Source organism: Sebastes umbrosus, chromosome 7 (assembly GCF_015220745.1).
Source record: "Sebastes umbrosus isolate fSebUmb1 chromosome 7, fSebUmb1.pri, whole genome shotgun sequence".
Classification (NCBI taxonomy): domain Eukaryota; kingdom Metazoa; phylum Chordata; class Actinopteri; order Perciformes; family Sebastidae; genus Sebastes; species Sebastes umbrosus.
In genome coordinates this window covers 12,515,502-12,536,734 of record NC_051275.1, presented here as the reverse complement: position 1 = coordinate 12,536,734, position 21,233 = coordinate 12,515,502, and the positions used below count along the sequence as shown (strand labels likewise).

At 41.4% G+C, this 21,233-nt stretch overlaps 1 protein-coding gene across 4 annotated transcripts; it reads left to right on the top strand.

Annotated features, from left to right (window-relative positions):
* Window positions 1-414: 414 nt before the first annotated feature.
* On the top strand, window positions 415-16,157 carry hic1 (hypermethylated in cancer 1). 4 transcript variants are annotated; one of them, XM_037775114.1, is made up of 2 exons: window positions 415-698; window positions 7,216-16,157. In XM_037775114.1, the coding sequence occupies exon 2, from the start codon at window positions 7,233-7,235 to the stop codon at window positions 9,441-9,443; it is 2,211 nt and encodes a 736-aa protein (XP_037631042.1). In that variant the 5' UTR covers window positions 415-698; window positions 7,216-7,232; the 3' UTR covers window positions 9,444-16,157. The 4 variants fall into 4 exon arrangements, with proteins under 4 accessions (XP_037631042.1, XP_037631039.1, XP_037631040.1 ...); XM_037775111.1 differs by having other exon boundaries at window positions 7,200-16,157; XM_037775112.1 differs by lacking the exon at window positions 415-698 and adding an exon at window positions 733-2,583.
* Window positions 16,158-21,233: the final 5,076 nt, after the last annotated feature.

The following is a 21,233-nucleotide window of genomic DNA, read 5'->3' as shown; positions in this document are numbered from 1 at the left end:
ACACTGGCAGGGGGTAAAAGTACCACAAATAAAAGAACGTTTAGTTCTTAAAGTACATGTTTGTACTTTTTAAATGCAGAACTTTTACTTGTAATTGAGTATTTTTTATAGTGTGATGCTACTTAGAATATAAAGAGTATTCATCACTAAAGGCTGACTCACCTGAACTCAACTTCACTTACTTTTAAATGGCAAATTATGTTTTAATGCTGAGCCTGATGTCCTGCATAAACACCTATAATCACTATGACTGGCTGATAGTGTTTTTCATATGATGCTCACAAATTAGAGGTCATAGTTTTCCTACCTTTTAATCCCCCCCCCCTATAGCTCACTGTCCAGCAGCAGCATGTCCTCCTTGATGAGACCAATGGGACTCCCTGCCGCCGAGCTGTGCGCCATTGGGTGTCGCTGTGCGCGTAAAGTCTCCGCCGCGCGGCAGGTCTGGTCCGACCGGACATCAACACAGTCTGAAGTGTCAGATAGTCTTGTTAACACGTGAGATATTCAGTGTATGGAAGAGACTGAAAGCAGGGGAAACCGGGAGACAGAGGAGCTGAGAAATTACGCGGAAGACAGTTTTGGAGAGAGAGAGAGAGAGAGAGAGCTGGACTCGGAGGAAACGGCGGATGGTCCTAATGAGGGAATGCCGAAAAGGAGAGCAGACAGACGGCCAGAGCACCAGACATGAGTCCGAGGTAAGAGTGTGATACGACAGGCAGAGAGAGAGAGAGAGAGAGGCAGGGATGGCATTCATGCAGACCTGTGAGTGACACTGTGAGCAGCTTTTTAGTGGACCACTATGATGCGTTTATCCACGTTTCAATGTACTACTTTGTTTGGAGCCGATGGTCCTGATGGAGCCTTCTGTAACGTTACAAACAAAGCTGGAGCATCTGGATCATTATGGGCACATCCGGCCTGAAGCTCATCTGATAGATTTTTTTTTTTTTTTAATTTTCAGTTTTTAATTCATCTTTACATATTAAATCAACCAAGATGATGGAGGTGTTGTGGATTGAGGATTGTCAGCGCAACATGTGTAGGTTTAAAGTCAGAAATAAACTTATTATAAAAGCTACATAAATAAAAAAGTTTTAATAATTTATTTTGATACTGAGTAAGATGACAGTAGGTGTGTAATGCAAAAAGGGGAGATTCTTTTTTGTAAAATAAATTGGGAAGCAATTATTTTAAAGACAAAACAGTGTCTATAGTGCATGGGCTCTATGTTATGGCATAGAGCTGCGTTTTTATTACTTATCATACTTTGAACTTGACAAGTTATTAAGTAGGTATTTAAACATGAAAATAGGCCCTATAATGTCCTTTTGTTGACATTTTGTGTCTGTCCATTTATAATACACTGTCAGTGATACTGTCCACATCAACATCCATGTCCAGGTTGATGGGTGACGTTTTTTTTTTTTAAAGTCACAGCAGGTGTTTCACCTGAGAGAGAGAGAGAGAGAGACAGAGAGAGAGACAGAGAGACAGAGAGACGGAGAGAGAGAGAGATGTTTAAAGTGGTTTATCAAACTTCCTGTTAGTTTCTACTTAATTGTGCTCTTTAAGTGAAGCTGGAGGGGCTATTATTAAGCCTCCAAATCTTCTCAGGGGAGGTTCTGCAGGGAGGTCTGAGACACACCTTCATTTAACAGTTTTAACAACAATAACAATTAAAAAAGCATATAATTAAAGAATACCAACAGATGTGAATTTATTTCCTAAATTAGACAAAAAAGAAAAAGCTATTTTGATTTAATTTTTTTGCCTCATTGACAAAATTAAATTAAATCTGGTGGTGTTTTTTTGGGGGGGGGGAAGGACCTTCACATCAGAATCAGATTCAGAATCAGAATCAGAATTCTGATTCTGATTCTGATGTGAAGGAATTCTGATTCTTCTGTTCTTCACATGAAAAAAAACTTCTTTAACAACTCTTGATGTAACCAGTTTATTTATATCCATCATTAAACTTCTCTTCAAAGTCTAAGTGGACTGCCTGATCATAAACACGCACCATACATCCAGTACGTGCGTATAGAGCGAGCTGCCTGTCTCTTTAAGACGATGTGTTGAGAAGTTCAAGTCGGGGTCACTTGAAGTTCCTGCCCTCGATCTTACCTTTTAGTTTTATTATAGACTGACATCACACGGGGCGCTAAAACACTTAAGGCGCATAGAGGCTCCATTATCATCCCGGTGCAAAAATAGCTAAGGAAATTACTAGAAAAAAAAAAAGAAATAGGAGGAAACTGATGCTGGTCTAAGCACGTATTTTTTTTTTTTTTTTGTGTTTTTTTCTAGGAGGGGATGAGTTTGAGAGGAGAGGAGGGGCAGAGAAAGAGAGAGAGGGAGAGAGGGAGGAAAGTGGGTGGGAGGACGGACCTAAAGGAGCGACAAGAAATTCATATCAATTAATAATCATAAAAAAAAGAGCTGGCAGACGCGCTCGGAAAACTGGCATGGTTTTTTGGAGGCTGGCAGTTCAAAGCTGAGACGTCAGATATGACTCCTAGGCTGCTGAGATGATCATTAAGGGAGACTTAGATCGGATGGCAGAAGACATCGGGCATGCAGGTAAGAGCTGAGACGCGCTTCATGCAGGCACCCAAAACAAGAACAGAGGGACATTCAGGGGTTTATTCGTTAAAATGTGTGGTGGCAGAGAGGAAATATGTTTTTTTTTTTTAATATTATTGAATTTGTTGAATTATTAGTATTTAATATCATGCAGCAGTTTTACCTCGTTTTTTATTCCCATTAGCTATACTTTTTGATATCGACAAGGAAGGTTTATTCTTTTTCTACGCATTTAATATTTGAGTCGGTTGAAAATGTATATTTTCTTTTCTTCCAAATAATTAATTAAAACATAGAACAGGTAATTCATTTAGTAAATTCCTCCCGGATCAGTCTGATGTGTTGTTGTGGTGAATTTACATCTGCTTCAAAAAAAATCAGCAAAATGATGTTAAAAAAGTTACAAAACAAAGTTTCACTTGAACACATCACTTGATTTTTTTTTTGTTTTTTTTTTAAAAGATCTGCACCTTCAAGTTTAATTATTTTTTAAATATTTGTTTGTTTTAAATGAATGCAAAAGTTAAAGGGAACATTAACCAGCTCTGTTAAAAGGGAACTTCAGCTTCTGCAGTAATACATTAAGAAGGAAGCAAAATCATAATCATGTCTTTATTATAGACGTTATAAAACAGGCCCATTATACTGTGCGTAATTGTGCCACTGCTGAGTTCAAGCGAATACATGCACGATAAAGAATATTATTATAATATTATTATTGGGGTTAATTTTAATGCATGAATTTCTGGTTTCTCGCATAAAAGCTGAGATTTTTATATGAGTATATGAAAGAAGTTTCAGTGCTGCTGACAGCTTGTGAAGAAGAACCAGCTGTCTGATGCACCTTGAAGTAGCTGAAAACAGTTTCAGTCTGTTTCTGGAGGTGATTTAAGGCTCTTTTTTTGGTGGAGATAAAGTGGAGAAGGTTTAAAGGATGAAGCAGCTCAGAGATGAGGATTCACTCGTGATTCGGTTTATTGTGTATGTGAAGAGTAAAGTCAAGAGTAAAACGGATTAGAGACGCGCAGAGAGACGCACCAAGTCAGCAGACAGTTTAATGCTTTGCTTGCAAAACGGGACGTGAAGCACTCAGATGTTATTAGGCAATGAACTTCAAGGGCCAAAAGAAGGCAAATAAAACGTGCGTAAATTGAATGTAAATTTCAAATAAATGCATACTATCGACCATGAGAAGAACTTAGATGCAATTCTTTTATTTAAATTGAATAATCTGCTGTAAAACCTGCAAGATGTTAAATGCATGTAATAAAAAAAACGTCAATTTATCCTACTTAAATACTTTACTATCAGATCATGAGAAGAAATTAGAAGTAAGTGATGCAATTATTTTATTTCAATTGAATAATCTGCTGCAAAACCTGCAAGATGTTAAATGCATGTAATGAAAAAACTTCAATTTATCCTACTTAAATACTTGTTGTTGATTTTTTACAATATTATATTAATTTGATTGCACGTGATCTGCTGTTTGAATCAATATTAAGACCCTATTTTATAAAAGTTTGATGATTTTTAGATGCGTAATTACAGCAATCAAACAGGAAACTGACTCCCCATGATGTTTGCAGACCTGACTAAAACTCTAACTTATTCACCTATCTTGAGTGCTGCTGCTTCAGAATGCAGTTTTTCCAACTTAAATGTGAAACTGTTATATTTAATGCATGCATTTGTCTCTAGTGAGTCACAAAAAAATTACACAAAATAAATGAGTTGGATTAAAGTAATAGAAAACTACAGTAAAAAATCTTCTTTCAAATTTATGTATTTATGCATTGCCTCATAAATTGAACATGGACTGTACATGAACATGGTCAAATGGGTTCTAAAATAAACAAGGCGACGTTGAGCATGGGCAGCAAATTGAATCGAAAGAAAAATAAAATGTCAACACAACGTTTTAAGCAGATGTGTCTGCAGTGTTTATGTGACTAAGGCTGCATGTAGAGGTAGGAAGTTTAGTCTCCCGCTTCACCCCCAAACCACAGGTGACAAAACAGATAAAACACAGACAATGAATATTAATCTAACGCAAATAACTGAATGCCTTCAACCGTAAACTACATCACCATCATCTTAAGTTTCCTCAGCATGTTGACGGCTCATTAAAAAGAATGATATCAGATGGAAACAGCCAGAAAGACTCATGTAACCGTCTCTCAGGAGTAGAAAAATGATTTAATTTAGACTTGTTTAACACCAAAACAAGCTGTAGTGCAGGCTCTGAATGTTTTTTACAACATTAGTCTTGCTCTAAAGAGATTTGTGCTCTGACCGAATATCATTGCAATCATACATGGCTTCCTAACAGGATGCTGTGAGCGTACACATGCACTCCAGATCAAGAGTTTTATAAAAACATGTTTTACTGTGATCTTTCACTTTTTGTCAGACATCAAACAGTGAGCTCAGGTTCTTTAAAAAGGCAAGTTACAGCTTCTTAAAAGACTCATTCTGATCACAACGAGAGAAAAGAGACTCTTATTGTCTTGGTGGGAAAGCCACAGCCACACTGACTGTTGTTACCACAAGACTAAAATAGTTTGCTGTGTGCAGGTGCACAGAAACGTTGCTTTGTGAATAATTTTTTCTTGTATCACAAAATATTTTATTGCAAGGATATATCAAATTTGGATTTTAAAGCTCTGTAATAAAAAAAAATCTGTCTTCATAAATCATGATGTAAAGAAGGCTTCATTCTCTGTTATGCTTTGTGATAAACTGTGTTACGTAATACGGCGCTGTAGACCGCATACAGATGAGGAGTGTGTGTGTGTGAGTACACAACGTGTCACCCCGCACAGTAACCAGCAACACTAACAGTAAGCTAAACACCCCTTAATGCAATGGGGTGAGTTCAGCACGTTGTGGAAAGTCTACATGGCCTATTTCTCATATCACCCTCATCTCTAAACACGTTTGATCTGGCCAACGTTGAAATTTATAGTAAAATATGAGCGCTGAGTAATCAAAGCCAGACAGAAACCAGAAGTGGAAACACTTTAGATGACAACTGGGGACATGATGGAGCGTAAACCCACCTAAACCTGTCTAACCCACCTTTTTATTCATAGCCCTTTTTGTTGTTCTTTTAGATATTCATGATCAGATAATAAGTAATAAATAACACGCAAGTCAAAAATGCAGATATGAGGGCAGCTCCTTTTGAAAAAAAAAAGAAAGAAACACTTTTTTAAAAAAGATATCTCATATTGATGACTGTTTTCCGCGTGATCACTAGCTGGATGTCATGCTTTTTCTGACTTTTCATTTTCCGTTTCATTAGTCATGACATTTCCTTCTGATGTTAAAGGCCTGATGCTGAACATGCTTTTACAAAAATACACCTTTACAATTGTACTACGGAGTGACCTTGAGCTTTACAGTTTTATCAGCGGTGCATTGTAAAGAGCCGATAATAGTCACACAACCTTTTGTTCAGAATTCTCCAGGAATTCCCTACGAACTCATAGGTCAAGGTTTATTTGACTTAAACTCATACTTCCCTATTCTTGTGCTGAGCGCATACACTGAATGGAATAAACAAGAAGTGAATGAGCTGGTGTCAGGAAGACCATAATTAGACGGATGACATGATATTTATTTAGTAGCTTGTTTCCCATCACTGAGACTAAGCCCTTAGGGACAGTTTGAGATGTTTAATCTCAGAAGTAAACTATCCTCAGATGCCACTGGTTGAACAATACACGACGTTTCATGCATGCAGCTGATATAGTTTATTTAAGGCTCGATGGAACAATTAGTGTTGATATTTGAGTGTGTGTGTGTGTGTGCGTTAGATTCCTGGAGCTCATCTCAACGTAAAATACAGAACTATGTAATATTGATTTACAACCCGTGCGCTCAGTGTACCTTATATGACTGGGCAGAAAGGGGAGTCAAATCTTTTTTTGGATGTGTCCGACCGTCCCCCCACACGTTTATACCTGCTGTTCATCATACTTGTGAAACATTCATCCCTTTGCTTTGTTTAAAAACTCTGCACACCACTTCTGGGATACTTTATCAGGAAGCCATGCGGTTACAAAATATGTATCTGCTGCTGTTCTCTGAATTTCTTTCTTACTTTTTCGCTCGCTGCAGAGGAAGTGAACACGAAGACTTGAATTTCTGATAATGAGAAAACCATTGCAACCGCTCACCTTTAGCAAAAGATCACTTCTGCTAAGTGGCCTTCGTGTGCACTTCCCACACATGAGTTCTCTGTACTGTGTGCATGTTCCATCTAGTGGAACCTATTAATTAAACATGATTATGTAAAATTGTTACTGCTTTTATTAATGTGCATAAAAATGCAATTTAATTAAGTGATGTTTCAAAAGAAAATCGGTTCTTACTGAATTAATCTATATCAATCCTCATGAATTTAAACATGTGCAAAGGATATTTTTGTTTCTATAGTTCTCCTAAAATTGGCACTCAAACTTCTCATATATATTTTGATATAATCTGATGTATAAATCATAGATTCCTTTTTTTAAAAATGCATCATTCTTGTCGTGCAAAAAAAAAATGACATGAATTGTGCTTTTGTGTGTCCAAATGCTGACTTGCCGCATGATGTTTTACAGATATCTGTTGTTGCAGGTGGCGGACTGAAGACGATGCTGGGTGCCATGGAAGTTCCAAGTCATGCTAGGGATCTCCTCCTGCAGCTCAACAGCCAACGAACCAAAGGCTTCCTGTGTGATGTTATCATCGTGGTGCAGAACGCCCTCTTCAGAGCTCACAAGAACATTCTGGCTGCCAGCAGCCTCTACTTGAAATCCTTGGTGGTCCACGACAATCTCATCAACCTCGACCACGAGATGGTGAGTCCGGGGGTCTTCAGAGTCATTCTGGACTACATCTACACGGGCCGCCTCAGTGACGGAGATCCCACTTGTCCCACTGAACCCAATCTAGGCGCCGTCTTGGCAGCGGCCAGCTACCTTCAGCTGCTTGACTTGGTGGCTTTGTGCAAAAAGAAGCTGAAAAGAAATGGCAAGTACCCTCCCCGCCCAGGTCCTGCATTTCTGCCCTACCCAAAGATGGGGCCCAATAGTATGGGTTTAGGGAGTGGTGGCAGGTACAGGATTTCTACTCCTGTCATTCAGTCCTGCCCTCCAGGAGGAATTTTGAACAGCCATGCAACCCGGGCATCACCACTAGACGACCTAATCCCCCATCGACTCGCCATCCATGCTGGGGAGCTGTACGCTCCCACCTCCATCCATGGCTCTCAGGTGTTCCCGTCCCTGCAGTCAGCTCTGCCTGCCCAGCTTGGGCGCGCAGCTCACCACGACAGGAACTGCTCCCCCAACTACGGCCTTGACCTCTCCAAGAAAAGCCCCAACTCCCAGTCTCAGCACACGCCGTCTCAATCCCACCTGGCAAACACTCACAATGACGAGGAGCGAGACGGGACGCTGAGCGGCCGCGCCAGCCCCGTCCAGGGGACGAACGGAAGGGCCTTCCCCTCAGAAAAAATGGACTCCACCGACCAAGCGAGCTCCCTCACTCCTCCACCTTTCCCCCATCTCAACCAGCCTCTTGGCCCACACCTCCCTCACCTGCATCGCTCCGGCTCCCAGGGCAGAGACCGCTACCCGTGCCCCCCGAGCCCCGACACCCCCACGGAAGGCGGAGAGGCGGGCAGAGATATGGGCAACATCTACCGCTGGGTGAAACACGAGCCACTGTCATACGCAGCTGAAGATGAAGACGAAGATGAGGATGAGGAGGAAGGGGGTGAGAATGGAGAACAGCATCACAACCACCACAAGCCCGGGGAGGAGAGCGAAGGAGCGGACGACAAGAGCGGGTCAGGCACGGAGGAGACGGGCAGCAGTGAAGGCCGCCCGTCCCCTTCTGGACCAATGGGGAGGTTCCACATACCGTATGAGCCAGAGAGCTTCGGGGACAATCTGTACGTCTGCATTCCCTGTGACAAAGGCTTCCCGAGCTCGGAGCAGCTCAATGCACACGTGGAGACGCATACGGAGGAGGAGCTGTACGGCAACTCTGGTGGGGAGATGGGAAACAGCAACAACAGCAGCAGCAAAAACATGAGCGGTAACACAAACGGTTACGGGAGCCTGAACAGCAGCAACAGTTTGAACAGTCTGTCTCACCTGGAGACCAAGTCCAGCCAGGGGCTGAGCTCAGGGGGCATCGGGGAGATGATGCGACCCTACCGCTGCTCCTCCTGCGAGAAATCCTACAAAGACCCGGCCACTCTGCGCCAGCACGAGAAGACCCACTGGCTGACCCGGCCTTACCCCTGCAGCATCTGCGGCAAGAAGTTCACGCAGCGTGGCACCATGACGCGCCACATGCGCAGCCACCTGGGCCTCAAACCCTTCGCCTGCGACTCCTGCGGCATGCGCTTCACCCGGCAGTATCGCCTCACCGAGCACATGCGCATCCACTCGGGGGAGAAGCCCTACGAGTGTCAGGTGTGCGGGGGGAAGTTCGCTCAGCAGCGCAACCTCATCAGCCACAGTAAGATGCACAGCAGCGGGGGGAGCGCGGGGGGCCTGACCTCAGATGGGAAGCTGAAGCTGGACTTTTCTGAGGGCATCTATCCTCTGAGTAAATATGCAGCGGAGCATCTGGGGCTGAAGCAGGAGAAGGCCAACGAGCTTCTCATCCAAGCCCAGCAGCAACTGGTAGCCGATGCAAAGGTCATGGAGAGCCTCTACCCGCTATCCAAACTGGCCGCGGAGCACCTGGGCCTCTCCCACGATAAGATGGACGTCCTGGGCCAACCGCTGCCCCCTCCCCAACAGGCCCTCTCCGAAGCCCACACCATTGACCGCTACTCACCCAGCTAAAACCACATGGCCTATATAAATCACCAATAGGCCTGTGTGCACACACACAACTTGCAGTATTCTAAAGCCATTCACCTCAACTCAGTATCTCCTCTGCACCTCAGACTCAGGCCAAGAGGAATCGGTCTGTTCATGCACACCAACATGTGTAGACTATAAATGCCTTTCTATGCATCTAATGTATCTTAAAAGTCCTCCTTTATAAAGGAGCTTTGTGCTATTTTCCGTGACCAAGACTCAAAGAAGTACAGTATTTATGTACAGTCTATGCAAACAAAAAAAAATTACAGCGATTGAGCCAAAGTGACAAATTGAAAAACCAAAATGAAAATTGTCTTATTTATTTTTGTATTATGATGAAATCCAAAGAGAAACTGTTGCAAGGAAACGTTGCAATCTGACCCTAAACCTGTGTACTATTGAGTATGAAAAAAAGCACATAAAGGACATGATTCAGGGTTTCGGTCCAGATCAGAGCGGAACTTTTACCAAATGAATAAGCCAACTCTTCTGGACTTTAAAGTAATGGGAGGATATATTTTTTTCTTCTTTCTTTTTTTGGGGTACTGGACAATTTATGTATCTCAATCTCCAGCTTCTCCAAATCATGTTCCTGCTCCCCAATGACTGAACGATAAGAGCGATTGCTTCAGCATTTCGGTAACGTCTCCTCTGTTTTATTTTCCCCACATTTTTAAAAAATAACCGCCACACATTTGTGCCGATAAAGACTATGTGACAGTATTGGTAGCTTAATCAGCCTCACACACAGTGTGTAACCCTTCTTGAGCTAAAACTTCCTCTCCATTTTCGACTAACATCCCTCAGCTTTCAGTTGTTATTGAGATGCAGCGAGCACAGCCCTGTGATCTCATAACTGGGACATGATTGCACATACCCGACAGATGACACACTAATCCCTGTTCATGATGAGTGCAGCTTCATCTCATGGTGTAGACGAAGCATGGGTGTTGCCTCTGACATTGTGTAATATCGACAATTACGGATGCAGTCGAGCAGAAAGGCAGGGACCGGGTCAGAATTAATGGCACAGAAATCTGTCATTTAGCGTCAAGAGCAATTACTCCGCTCGCAGCAGCCTGGTGATTAATCGCGTAGTAGTCGGATGCCGCGTCGCCGCTCCACTGTCCAACCTCTCGTTCGACCTCCCTCCCCTGTAGTCTGTTGCTACTGTTGACAGGCCAAAGTAAGTCCAGCCCTTTGGCCTTAAAAGCACTCCACTCACCACACACACACATAGCGAGCTGCTAATCTGCACCGTGATATGAACATAAGAAGGGGTTTGTGGGTCTTCCCTGGGAGCCGGCGGGCGAGCAGCACACCCCAGCTGCTGTGCCTCAGTAATCCCTGTGAAATCCCACTTTCTCCTGGACAATTCCCACCGCTCGCCGGCACCATGTCCCATTTCATGCCTGCCATCTTACCCCTCTGATCCACTTATTAACATCATATCCGAGCCTAGCAAATGTCTCCCCCTCGGCCTCGTCTCCCTCCTTCCCCGCTGGTATCAAAACGCGGAAACAAGGAATGACATATTTCTGTGTTCGTCTGACCAGCGGGGTTCCTCCAGCTTGAAAACAAAAGAGCACTTAGAAAAGGTCGCGGGTTGACGGCACATTTTTGTCTTTAAAATGTTTATTCCAAAGAAACATGCTGGCCTTTTCTTTTTCCATTTTTACTGGTCCTTGATTCAGATTAGACATGTCTGACCACTATAGTGCCAATGCCAACCTCAGTGGGTGAATGTGAAGACTTAAAGCCATAAATACACTGTGATAGACGTGGTGAATCTTAAAGGCTTAAAAAAATAACAGAGACAATGTGCCTGACTTTTAGGATTGTTTTTTTAATGTAACAATAATTTAAGGGCTTCTTCTCTGTAGCATATGATCATATCAAACATGTTGTTTTCTGTCACTTAACTTTTCTTTATTTTGATTTGAACTGAAAGCAGCGCACGTGAAACTGGTGCTTACCTCAGGACTGAACCCAGCATGGGGACGCTAAGCTTTGCTAAACCTTTACAATTACACACACACTTACACTTACACACACACACACACACACTTTTTTATTTTCTTATTAACAGGGCAGTTGTCCTGTGTTAAACCTGTGGTTATTTCTGTGTTTATAAATTTCTTGTTACACTTTTACGGCGGAGAGATAACATGTGATATTAACATTTTTTTGTTGTTTTTATTTGTACTATGCGGTATACGTTTTCTATTGTGATGTCCTCCAAGAGGCTTGTGCCGATCTGACCAATTCCATTGTTTTAACATAAGGCAAAGTCATTTTGGTAGTATCTTAACTGGCTGTTTGTGAATTTTTTCTGAACCACATTTTAGCGAGCATGATGGCACCAATCTTTGGTTTCAACCACACATACATAAGTCTAGGTTACGAGTTTGAAATGTCTCCACGAGACATGATGTACTTCCCTAAACACACGAGCAGTCTGTATATGAAAACTAGCCTCATATTGTTTGACCTTTTTTCCCCAGAGGTTATTGAACTTTCAATGACGAGAGTCAGACTGAGGCCGTGCGTGCACATAAAACACAGCTTGTTTTGGGTGATGCTTAAAGTCTTGGGACTCTTTTATTTCGCTCTGTGACTAAAAAAAGAAAGGATTGCTTAATGAAACAATATTAAACGGTGAGAACTTGGTCCGCAAGCATGTGCATACGTGTTAAAAAAGGGGCGGAAGTGTCAGTCGTGGGAATTTCAGTTCCCTTCTCATTCACTAGTTTAAATGAAAATCCGTCTCCTCCTTTTCCCTGCCTTACACCACTAAAATAACACAAAGTGTTTCCACTGTCACTCCAAATCTGTGCAGGAGGGAAGAGCAAGATAGCGGCTGAACATTTCTGTAGGATGTGCACTGTTTGAAATTTGCTTAATTGCATTAATGTGTATATGAGAGACAGAGGAGGGGGGTGTATCTATAGAAAGGGGAAGCTTGTCTGTTTGTGCGTCCCTATGCCATTGGAGCGTACACGAAGGGCTGTTAATGCACGTCCTGGGAATAGCAGGGTTGGTGTGAAGGAGAAGAGCTGAGGAGCAGGAAGTGAACTTTTGGCTGGTGTGTGTTGTGCTGAGCAGGATGTGCCGTGTGTTTCTGCTCAGGGGCAGATAGAGAGACGGAGAATGGGGAGGGAGAGGAGCAGGGAGAGCGCAGCGGGGTGGACGCGAGCCATTGTCTCAGTATGAAAGCCTGTTCGTACTTCTAAAAAGTCTCCATTCAGAAAACAAGTGGACTGTATCTTCTCTTTTCCTTCCCCTTTTTGCTCTTTTGGGAATAGACCTCTGCTCAGTATCACAGTGATACGACATCATGGGCTTTCAAGGGGCTGCGCGATCGAGGAAGACGTCTATTCATTTTGTTACAATTTGACAATAATATTGTTTGGCATCCTTTCGGTCACAGGAATTCATTACAACATTTTTTCCATATTATGTTGATAACGTTTTCTTTTAAATTGGGGCACGGCTGATCAATCCAAAGGGCCTGGAAACTGTAATGTAAATCACAATTAAAAAACTGGCAGTATTTTTATTGCTCTGTGGTTGATTCAATTAGTTAAATTACATGAGTCTTGTTTCAATTTACTGGCGCAGCCACTCGCCCCTTGGGGGTTTTATGCCATATGCCTTTGTTAATGTTATTTAGATGACAACCCAGAAAACCTCTCGTTGCCACCAAAGTGGTTTAAATGAAGATGTTTAGAAAGCAATAAAATTAAAACAATTTATTAGTTACATTAATTGAAATAAGGAAAATGAATGCAAATAGAAATGAGTGCAGTAAGACAAAACGACGACTATCAGATGTGGGTTGATCATTTTATTTTATTTTTTAGGCCACTTCATTCCTTTCTAATGTTGTTATGGCAACCATCCCAGGCCCGTAACTTTTATAACACTAACATAGAAGTAAAAACCGTCTGGATGAATTCCAGCGGCCCCGTGTAGACCAAAAAAGGTTTAATGTTAAAAAATGCAAAGCATGCCTTTAAGCTTTCTAGCAGCGGCTGCGGGCCGAGGTCACCTATGTGACTCTGACGGGCTGAACGGTCCTGATCCACAATCATACCACTGTTTGACATTTATTGTATTTCACGATGCGTGCCAAAAAGGACTGAAGCGTTTAGCAGACGTCGGAGTTGCTCAAAACAAAACGCCGCGACAATCTTTGTAGTTTCCACGAGCTAAGCTTCTGACCAACTTTGACTTTGCCTTGTAAAGAAAGCTGTTATCTATGTGGCTTATTTTGAGAGCACAGCAGACATACCACTATTGTCCAGTGTACATATTTCTTTTTACGAGGACTAAATGTAAGCTAGAGCCAAATGATATCAATAATCACGCCTTATTTTGGAACCAAAAACGGACTCTTTAAGTCAACCAATGCAAATGTGCCTTGAATATAACAAGCGTTGATGATTCTGCAATAACTTGTATGCCTGTGTGTGTGTGTAGGTGTCCACATAGTGCACCTGTCCATCTACATGTCTGAACGCCTTTCCCACAGTGTAGCAGGGTGAAGCACAAGAGAGAGATTTGACACTTTCAGGAGTCTTTATTACAAGCAGCTGCTTTAGATTTATTTCCCCAAACTGCACTTTTCTGGAAAAATCATTGTATTGTGATTTTTTATTACCCTTATGATCCCCTAGAAGTCCCACAATTGCCTTTCCTTTGGCACTTTGCTCTCCTCCTCTTCCTCCCTCCAGTGCAGCGCTTGGCCACGCTCGCTCGCCGCCCCTTGTTACCTCGGAGCACATGCTTCCCTCCTCACCTCTCGCTGTCCCCTCTCTCCTCTTACACTCAACACAAACCGCTGACCCGCAGCGCCCGCCGCCTCCCTCCGTCCCTCCCTCCCTCTCCCGTGATCCACTTACTTCCAGCTGTTTTTCATGCCGAAGAAGACAGTTGTCTAAATGTTTACGCGAAGAGCTACTTTCTTTTTCTTCAAGCCCTGATCGATTTCCAAAATGAACTTCGTGGCATGTGTTAAAATACAGCAGATGACGGGCCAAATAAAAAAAAAAAAGTTATTGTATTCTGATCCTCGAGCCAAGAGACGGCTTACAAAGGGAGATTAAAGACAGCATATCGTTGTAGAGGAAATGCAGAATAATGTGAGGGGAAATGTTCGGGGGAAAATATGCTCAGAAAGATGCCAGTAAAGTAAACATGTATGAAATTGCACAATTGAGCCGGGCCTCGGCTGCACCAGCCAAGTCATGCACTGAGATGAAGAGAACAAGGGAGTGAGAGGAGGAAGAGAAGCAGAAACAGAGAGAAAAGTAGCCTGCGCTTGATAGTCATAACCTTCAGTAAATCACAAAGAAAAGCTGGTTGCTTCACCTCTTTTCCCCCCCCACCTCATTCTGTGAGTTATTTCATTTCCCTCTTTTAGGAAATTATCTTTTGAGGAAATGAATTTTTTTTTTTCCTTTTCATTGTTGATTGCTGCAGGTTATTGTCAAGGTCTTTTTTGTTTAAATGTTAATGTCAGCGTGCCCTCAGAGATGTCACCCCTTTTCCAGACCTAACAATTATCACCCAATCAGCACGCGACCCACAGTAGTCTCTTTGTAGTTGAATAAGGAATGGGCTTCTGGCGTCTTCCATCTGTTTCTGTCTCTACCTTGAACACACACAGACTAAGTGGCTTGAATCTTTTTCGTTTACAGTGTACAATTTCTGCTCCAGAAGTTTAAATTCAAAAGACAAACAAACGAGCAAGGACAAAACAAGCAGGAATTTGGAAGAGCGAAAGTTGGTCAAGGAAAGGATTTGATTGTATATCCCACACACACACACACAGATGTACACACACATACACACATACAGCTGGATGGCAGACCGCTGCTCCAGATTAGATCAGATTTAATTAGGTTTCCCCGCGCCGTTTGGAGTGTCGCTTCTTGTACAAAAAGCCATTATATTAAAGAAAAGGTGATTCCACTGACGGCTTCCTCCCAACACACAGTAAAACCTGTGCCAAAATGTTACAGAGCCTCAGGGTCCTCACACACACACACACAAAAAAAAACATCTATTCTGGTTTTGGAAAAAGGCTATGTGTAGAAATGATGGATTATGATCTAATGAAGATCGCTGTGACGTTTCGAGGTGGTTGTACCCGACTGGTTGTGGTTCACGGATAAGAAAGTTCAGCAGACTGCCACGCAGACAGTAGTAGCTGCGGATAGATGGAAAAAAGAATACATGACAGAACATACATCACAAATTTACAATGGAAATGAGAGTTTTCAGTTGGAAGACAGGATCTTATTTCAGCAGGCATGTGAAGCAGAAACATCAATAATGTCCAGTGTTTCGTTTTTGTGGTTTTACAAGAGTTTATACTATAAAAACAATTCAAAGCAATACATTAAAACCAAAACAGTATTTCCTGCATTTCATTGTCAATATTGATCTTACTTTGCTTTAGAGAAATGAATGTATTTATTGCATGTCAACATGTTTTATAGTTAATTTTTTTGTGTAAATTTCAATTGTGGGTTTTTATAATAATTTCATTTAATTATGGCGTCTTGATAAAATCATGTTGATAAAGGCTTTTATTTTTGTAAAAGCCAATGTGAAAAAATGTCATGTTTGTTTTGTTTGTCACTATACTCAAAATCAACTTGGCAATAAAGTGAATTGCATAACGGATTTACAAGGAAATGTGTCATTATTTATTTGTTTAGTGTTTCATTTGCACATCCAATTAAATTACAAATACATAAAAATAAATCTCTATTAAACATTCCATGAAACTATTTTTCCAGATATGATTAAAATCATTTAAATATCATTATATATTTTCTTTACACTAGATTTACGCCAATTCAACATTTTTCCACATCAAACTTTAAGTATTAGACCACTTGTGTTTTTGACACATTTATTGTGCATGATATGGGTTTTCACATTAAAAGAAAAATATGAGACAAAAGACCACGATCAAGACCATTTCACGGCAACGATGACCGCAAAAACGAGCAACTTCTGTTCATTTTCCTATAATACATTCGCCTCCAAGTCTATAGCCTCCACTATGGAGACATGTGAGTGCCTCATTTAAGACAGGGAATTTCAAATGAATCTCATACATCACACACAGTCCACATGCAACAATGAACAGATCCATTACTCTGTCAGCAGGAGCAAAACCAGCCAGGCAGGCACGCACACACACACACACACTCACATCCTTTTCCACTGTGTGAAAATCACCTTATTATCATCAGCACATAAGAAATCATAGTGCCTTCCAGATGTTTGATATGAATCAAGCAACTTGCCACAAATTACGTCTCGACATTAAACAAATTAGCATTTTTTTCCCTCTCAGGTGCTGTAAATCATCAGCGTTCATGAACTGGAGGTGCTTCCTGAGAGATCATATTCACCAGGTGTAATGAAAGACATCATCCGCTTTATGCTGTTTGAACAGTAGGTGAAAACAAAAAGGAACAGCGTGACATTCATCACACGTCTCACTTCATTCTGTTTCCTAAACCTGGAACGCAGGCGCAGTTTTCTCCGAGTTAAAGGAAAAAATTCCAGTTTATTACAAAGTGGGCTTTATTTCATAGTTGTGGCCGTCATACTGTATCTATTATCAAAACTCAACGTCCACTCACGAGCTTTTTCCAGAGCTTTCAAGCTACTAAGTGTTTCCAAGGTCGGGAATTAACTTGTCATGATCTTTTCTAACGGTTATGAGAACATTGTGCTCGCTAAATGTATTGCAGAGATCTACAGTAGGAACATGGTGACATCACTATAATGAAGTCCAATGGGGCAAGAAACACAAGATCATCAGACGGGTTGTAAACAAGCCAAATGTTTAGACAGATTATATAAGCCACTTTATTTGAGGCTAAGTAGGAGTTCAAACCGAAAATAGCCTTGCGTTAAAAAATGGCAAAGGCTGCGTTGGTGGGGTGTTGCTTCAGGTATTGGTGGCTAAATGACGAATCCTGCTATGAAGTCATGCCCCGCACTACTCAGCCTCTGATTGGCTAACACTCATTGACTTTGTTGGTTTGATTGGTTAGGTTTAGGCATGAGGAGTGAAATTGGTTAGGATTTGGGTAAGAATATCAGGTAAAGCCAATCAGAGACAGAGTAGGGCAGGTCATGCCTTCACTATAGTAGCATTCCTAATATCGCATACTGGTATGACATGTAATATGATCCAGGATAGGGCTGTGCGATATGAGGAATATATGCAATATGCGATTACTTTGTTGAATATCGCGATAACGATATTACTTGCAATAAATAAACAGATATTAGAGTGTACTCAGTTTTGTCTTTCTGCTGCTTTCAGTATTCTGCTAAAATACAAGAATTTCCTTATAGAATATATAAAGTAGTAAAGGATATAATTTCCAATTTATTTTATTGAACAAATTGAACACTGAACTGAGCACAAAAGGCACTAATAAAAACAGTTGAAAAAAGTGTTGAAAGGCCTTTCTGATGCCAAAAAGCTGCACAGGTGTTTATACTTTGAGAGAACTCTGGGAAGTTATCACAGTGGCAACAAAGTACACTACCAGGAATGTTTGCATGCATATATTTGACTGGCTAATGCAGCGAAAGACGTTGCGTTGAAAAGTTGAGCCTGGTTCAACTTCTTTGCCAGAGTCCTCTGCGTTGGCAGCCACGCTGCATCAATGTACTGGCCTCATTCAAATCAATGAGGGGACTGTGTTTCTTTCATGCAGGGCTAAAGTTGGTCTAAACACAGCCACAAACCAAAAGCGGGTAATGTTGGTCATGGGCGCATGGTTATATGATCAGCGAGCTAACGTTAGGTGGGCTGGCTGGCAAAGTTAGCTAACGACTAAATCCGTTCCGAAATCTATTTTGGCGACAGTACAATCCTACTTTTAGCTAATTTAATGGAGTTTGGCTGGAGTCAGCGGGCCAAGCAGGTTTATTCAACATATAATAGCCTTTCTTTTCCTGTCCTATCCATGTTTTATTTTCAGTCTGTTATGGCAGTTATGCTAAATGGCATGTTTTTTTACATTTGTGACCTTTGACTGTGATTGACAGCCAAAGACTAACCTGACCTGCCAGATGGTTTGTTACACAGAACCATCTGAGAAGCTTTCACTGGAAACAGGTAGGTACTTTCAAAAATGACTTGGCAGTTGATTAGATGAACCATCTGTCAATCTGAAGCCAGTCGGGAGAAGAGTGAAAAATACTTTTCCATCGTTATTTGCTCTGCATTCATTGAAGAAATACTCTCCAGTTCTGATGTAACTGATGCTATTGCAGCATCTACGCTAACCTCTTCAAGAACTGCCATTGTGTCTTGAACGAACAGTCGCCACTCAGTGTTGTCGCGTCAAACACGTAAACCACGCCCTAAGCTGCCAGTAGCTACTCACAGGACACCGATTGGTCCAGACACTGGTGGTCCTGACACAAACGCATTACTTGAAGATAGATTAATGTGTGATCTCGTGACATTGGGAGAATCCAGCTGCCGTGCAAGGTAAGCCAAAGCATAAGCATGCTTTGGCAAACAATCAGCGATGGGTTCAACTGAACCAACTCAAAGGGTGGTCCAAAAATGTGTGATCTTTTTATAACTTGTTTTTGTCAGTTGCTGAAAATAGTAACATGATCATTGATATAGGCTGCTTAAATATAAACACCTGATTGGACTGTATGATGATCATTTTTAAAAAAGACAAAAAGTGGGGTAGCAAAACTATAAATTTGTTCCCCCTAATTGAATAATGGGGATGCATTTTCTCCATTGCTCAGGCGCCTATGATGTCGGTATTAATCCCTCACTGCACAAGAAAACCATACTAGTTAGTAAGTAAGTAGGCCTACAGTAGGTCAAAGATGAACCAGAATATCAATCTGTAGTGATGGATGTTAACAACTCTTTGTTTTTGTTCTCTCTTCCAAAAAAGTTTGACTAAAGTGGGATTTTTTTAAAAACCTGTTGTTGCATCAGATTTTTGCAATGCTTCTGTTCTCCAAGTACAAACTTATCATAACCGATATGATGACTAAAATACAAAAATACTGTAAGACCAAAGACGTCATGAATGTGAATTTTCCGTTAACATCTTCAATTGATGGGTAGTTGTCAGAAACACTAGTGCCCACTGCTCATACTGAGAGACCATGAGTCATTCTGGCAGCAGGCTCACCGACACCCTGCTCTCTTGCCTCTCTGCCACTTGGAGGCATCACATATTAAATGACAAAGGTCTGTGGTGTCTGGTGTCGGGCACTGGGTGCCCTGCTCAGCCTGGTAATGACAAGGGGGAGGGGGTAGGTTGGGTGCCAGCTGGAAATGTAGACTTTTCTGTGTGTTTACATGTCCTGCTTGTGTTTTATGCAGGTGTCCAGGGGGGTTGGAGCAATGAACTGATCAGGATGTGAGCCATGTATGCTGGGTGAGACCTTTTTCACCCTGAATGGGAATAATAAAACATGTATAGATAATCAGTGGGTTTTCAGTGGACTGGAAGTTTGCGTAACCTGGTGCTTCAGATGTAGAGTAGATGGGACATGAGAAGGGCAAAGGTGTTGACTGCAGAGTCATTTAAACTCTGAGGAACTCTGATGTCTGCACACACACAGACACCTCTGCTGACAGCACTAAGGAAAGAGATTAGGAAGTGTGAGTTCAGATCTGTGTCTGCGAGTGAACCGGTGACTGAAATCAAAAGTATATCATTGACTATTAGAAAGAAATTCCAGCATAAACAAGCTTTGTGTTTATTTTGGGACTTTCACGACGTCTCTTCAATTCCAGGAATCATGAAAAAAAGATTTCTAGAGGCTCCTGATGCCACTTTCAATATTATGTCATCATTTACAAAAAAAAGAGGCATTCACACAAATTTCTAGAGAACTGTCAACATGTCGCAATCTTTGACATTTAAAAAAAGTTCTCCGATATCTGTTTTTCCTCTCTTAAGTTAAATTTCAAACTGATAGCTTATGTTTGTTGAGCTCGCATTAAGACATCCTCATCATTCACATCTCAGTCAAGTCAGACCAAGTCAGTTCAGTTGATGTTTTTCTATACAATAAAACAAGCAGCTAGAACTGGATTTTTCACAATTATAGTTTAGAAATTGGAATCCTCTGATTTTCCTTACTTTACTGAATAAATAAGTAAATTCTTAAAAGTCCTGCTTTTGAAGTAAAGTAACATTGGACCTTACACGAGCCAAAAGTAGGAAAAAATAATTGGGAAGTAACACTCTCACTGCATGTTTGGTCTTTAACCATGACACGTACACAGCTGATTTTAGACACCAAATGTACTTAATTGTTAATTACAGATGGAAAATAATCTGCACTATCTGTAATTGTAGTACCAGATCTCTACCACATGGGATTTGAAAGGCTTGTATTGTGTTTTTGGATTAGGGAAAAACAAATGATGCACACACAAAACAGAGAAAATCAATAGGAGTTAATACCAAATGTACATTAATACATGTGGACCATTAGAACTTCACCCATGTGTTGTGTGGTGTGAAAAACAATGACTGAATTCAATTTGGCTTTCTGCTTGATGCTTTCAAGAGCACGGCTCGATCTGCTGCTGGTTAGCCTGGCATGTTCTTTGTGGTTTTAGTACTTCTGTGATTGTCACAATAACAACTATTGACCATTACTTGACCTATTGAATGTGTCCAAAGGTTTTTAGTTTGAGTCTTGGATGGATGTGGCCATTTAGCTTCTAAA

Excerpts from the sequence above, each read along its gene's own strand:
- hic1 (XM_037775111.1), top strand. The coding sequence starts at position 630 with ATGGTCCTAATGAGGGAATGCCGAAAAGGAGAGCAGACAGACGGCCAG. Across the intron at positions 699-7,199 it reads GCACCAGACATGAGTCCGAG|ATATCTGTTGTTGCAGGTGG; the intron begins GTAAGAGTGTGA and ends GATGTTTTACAG.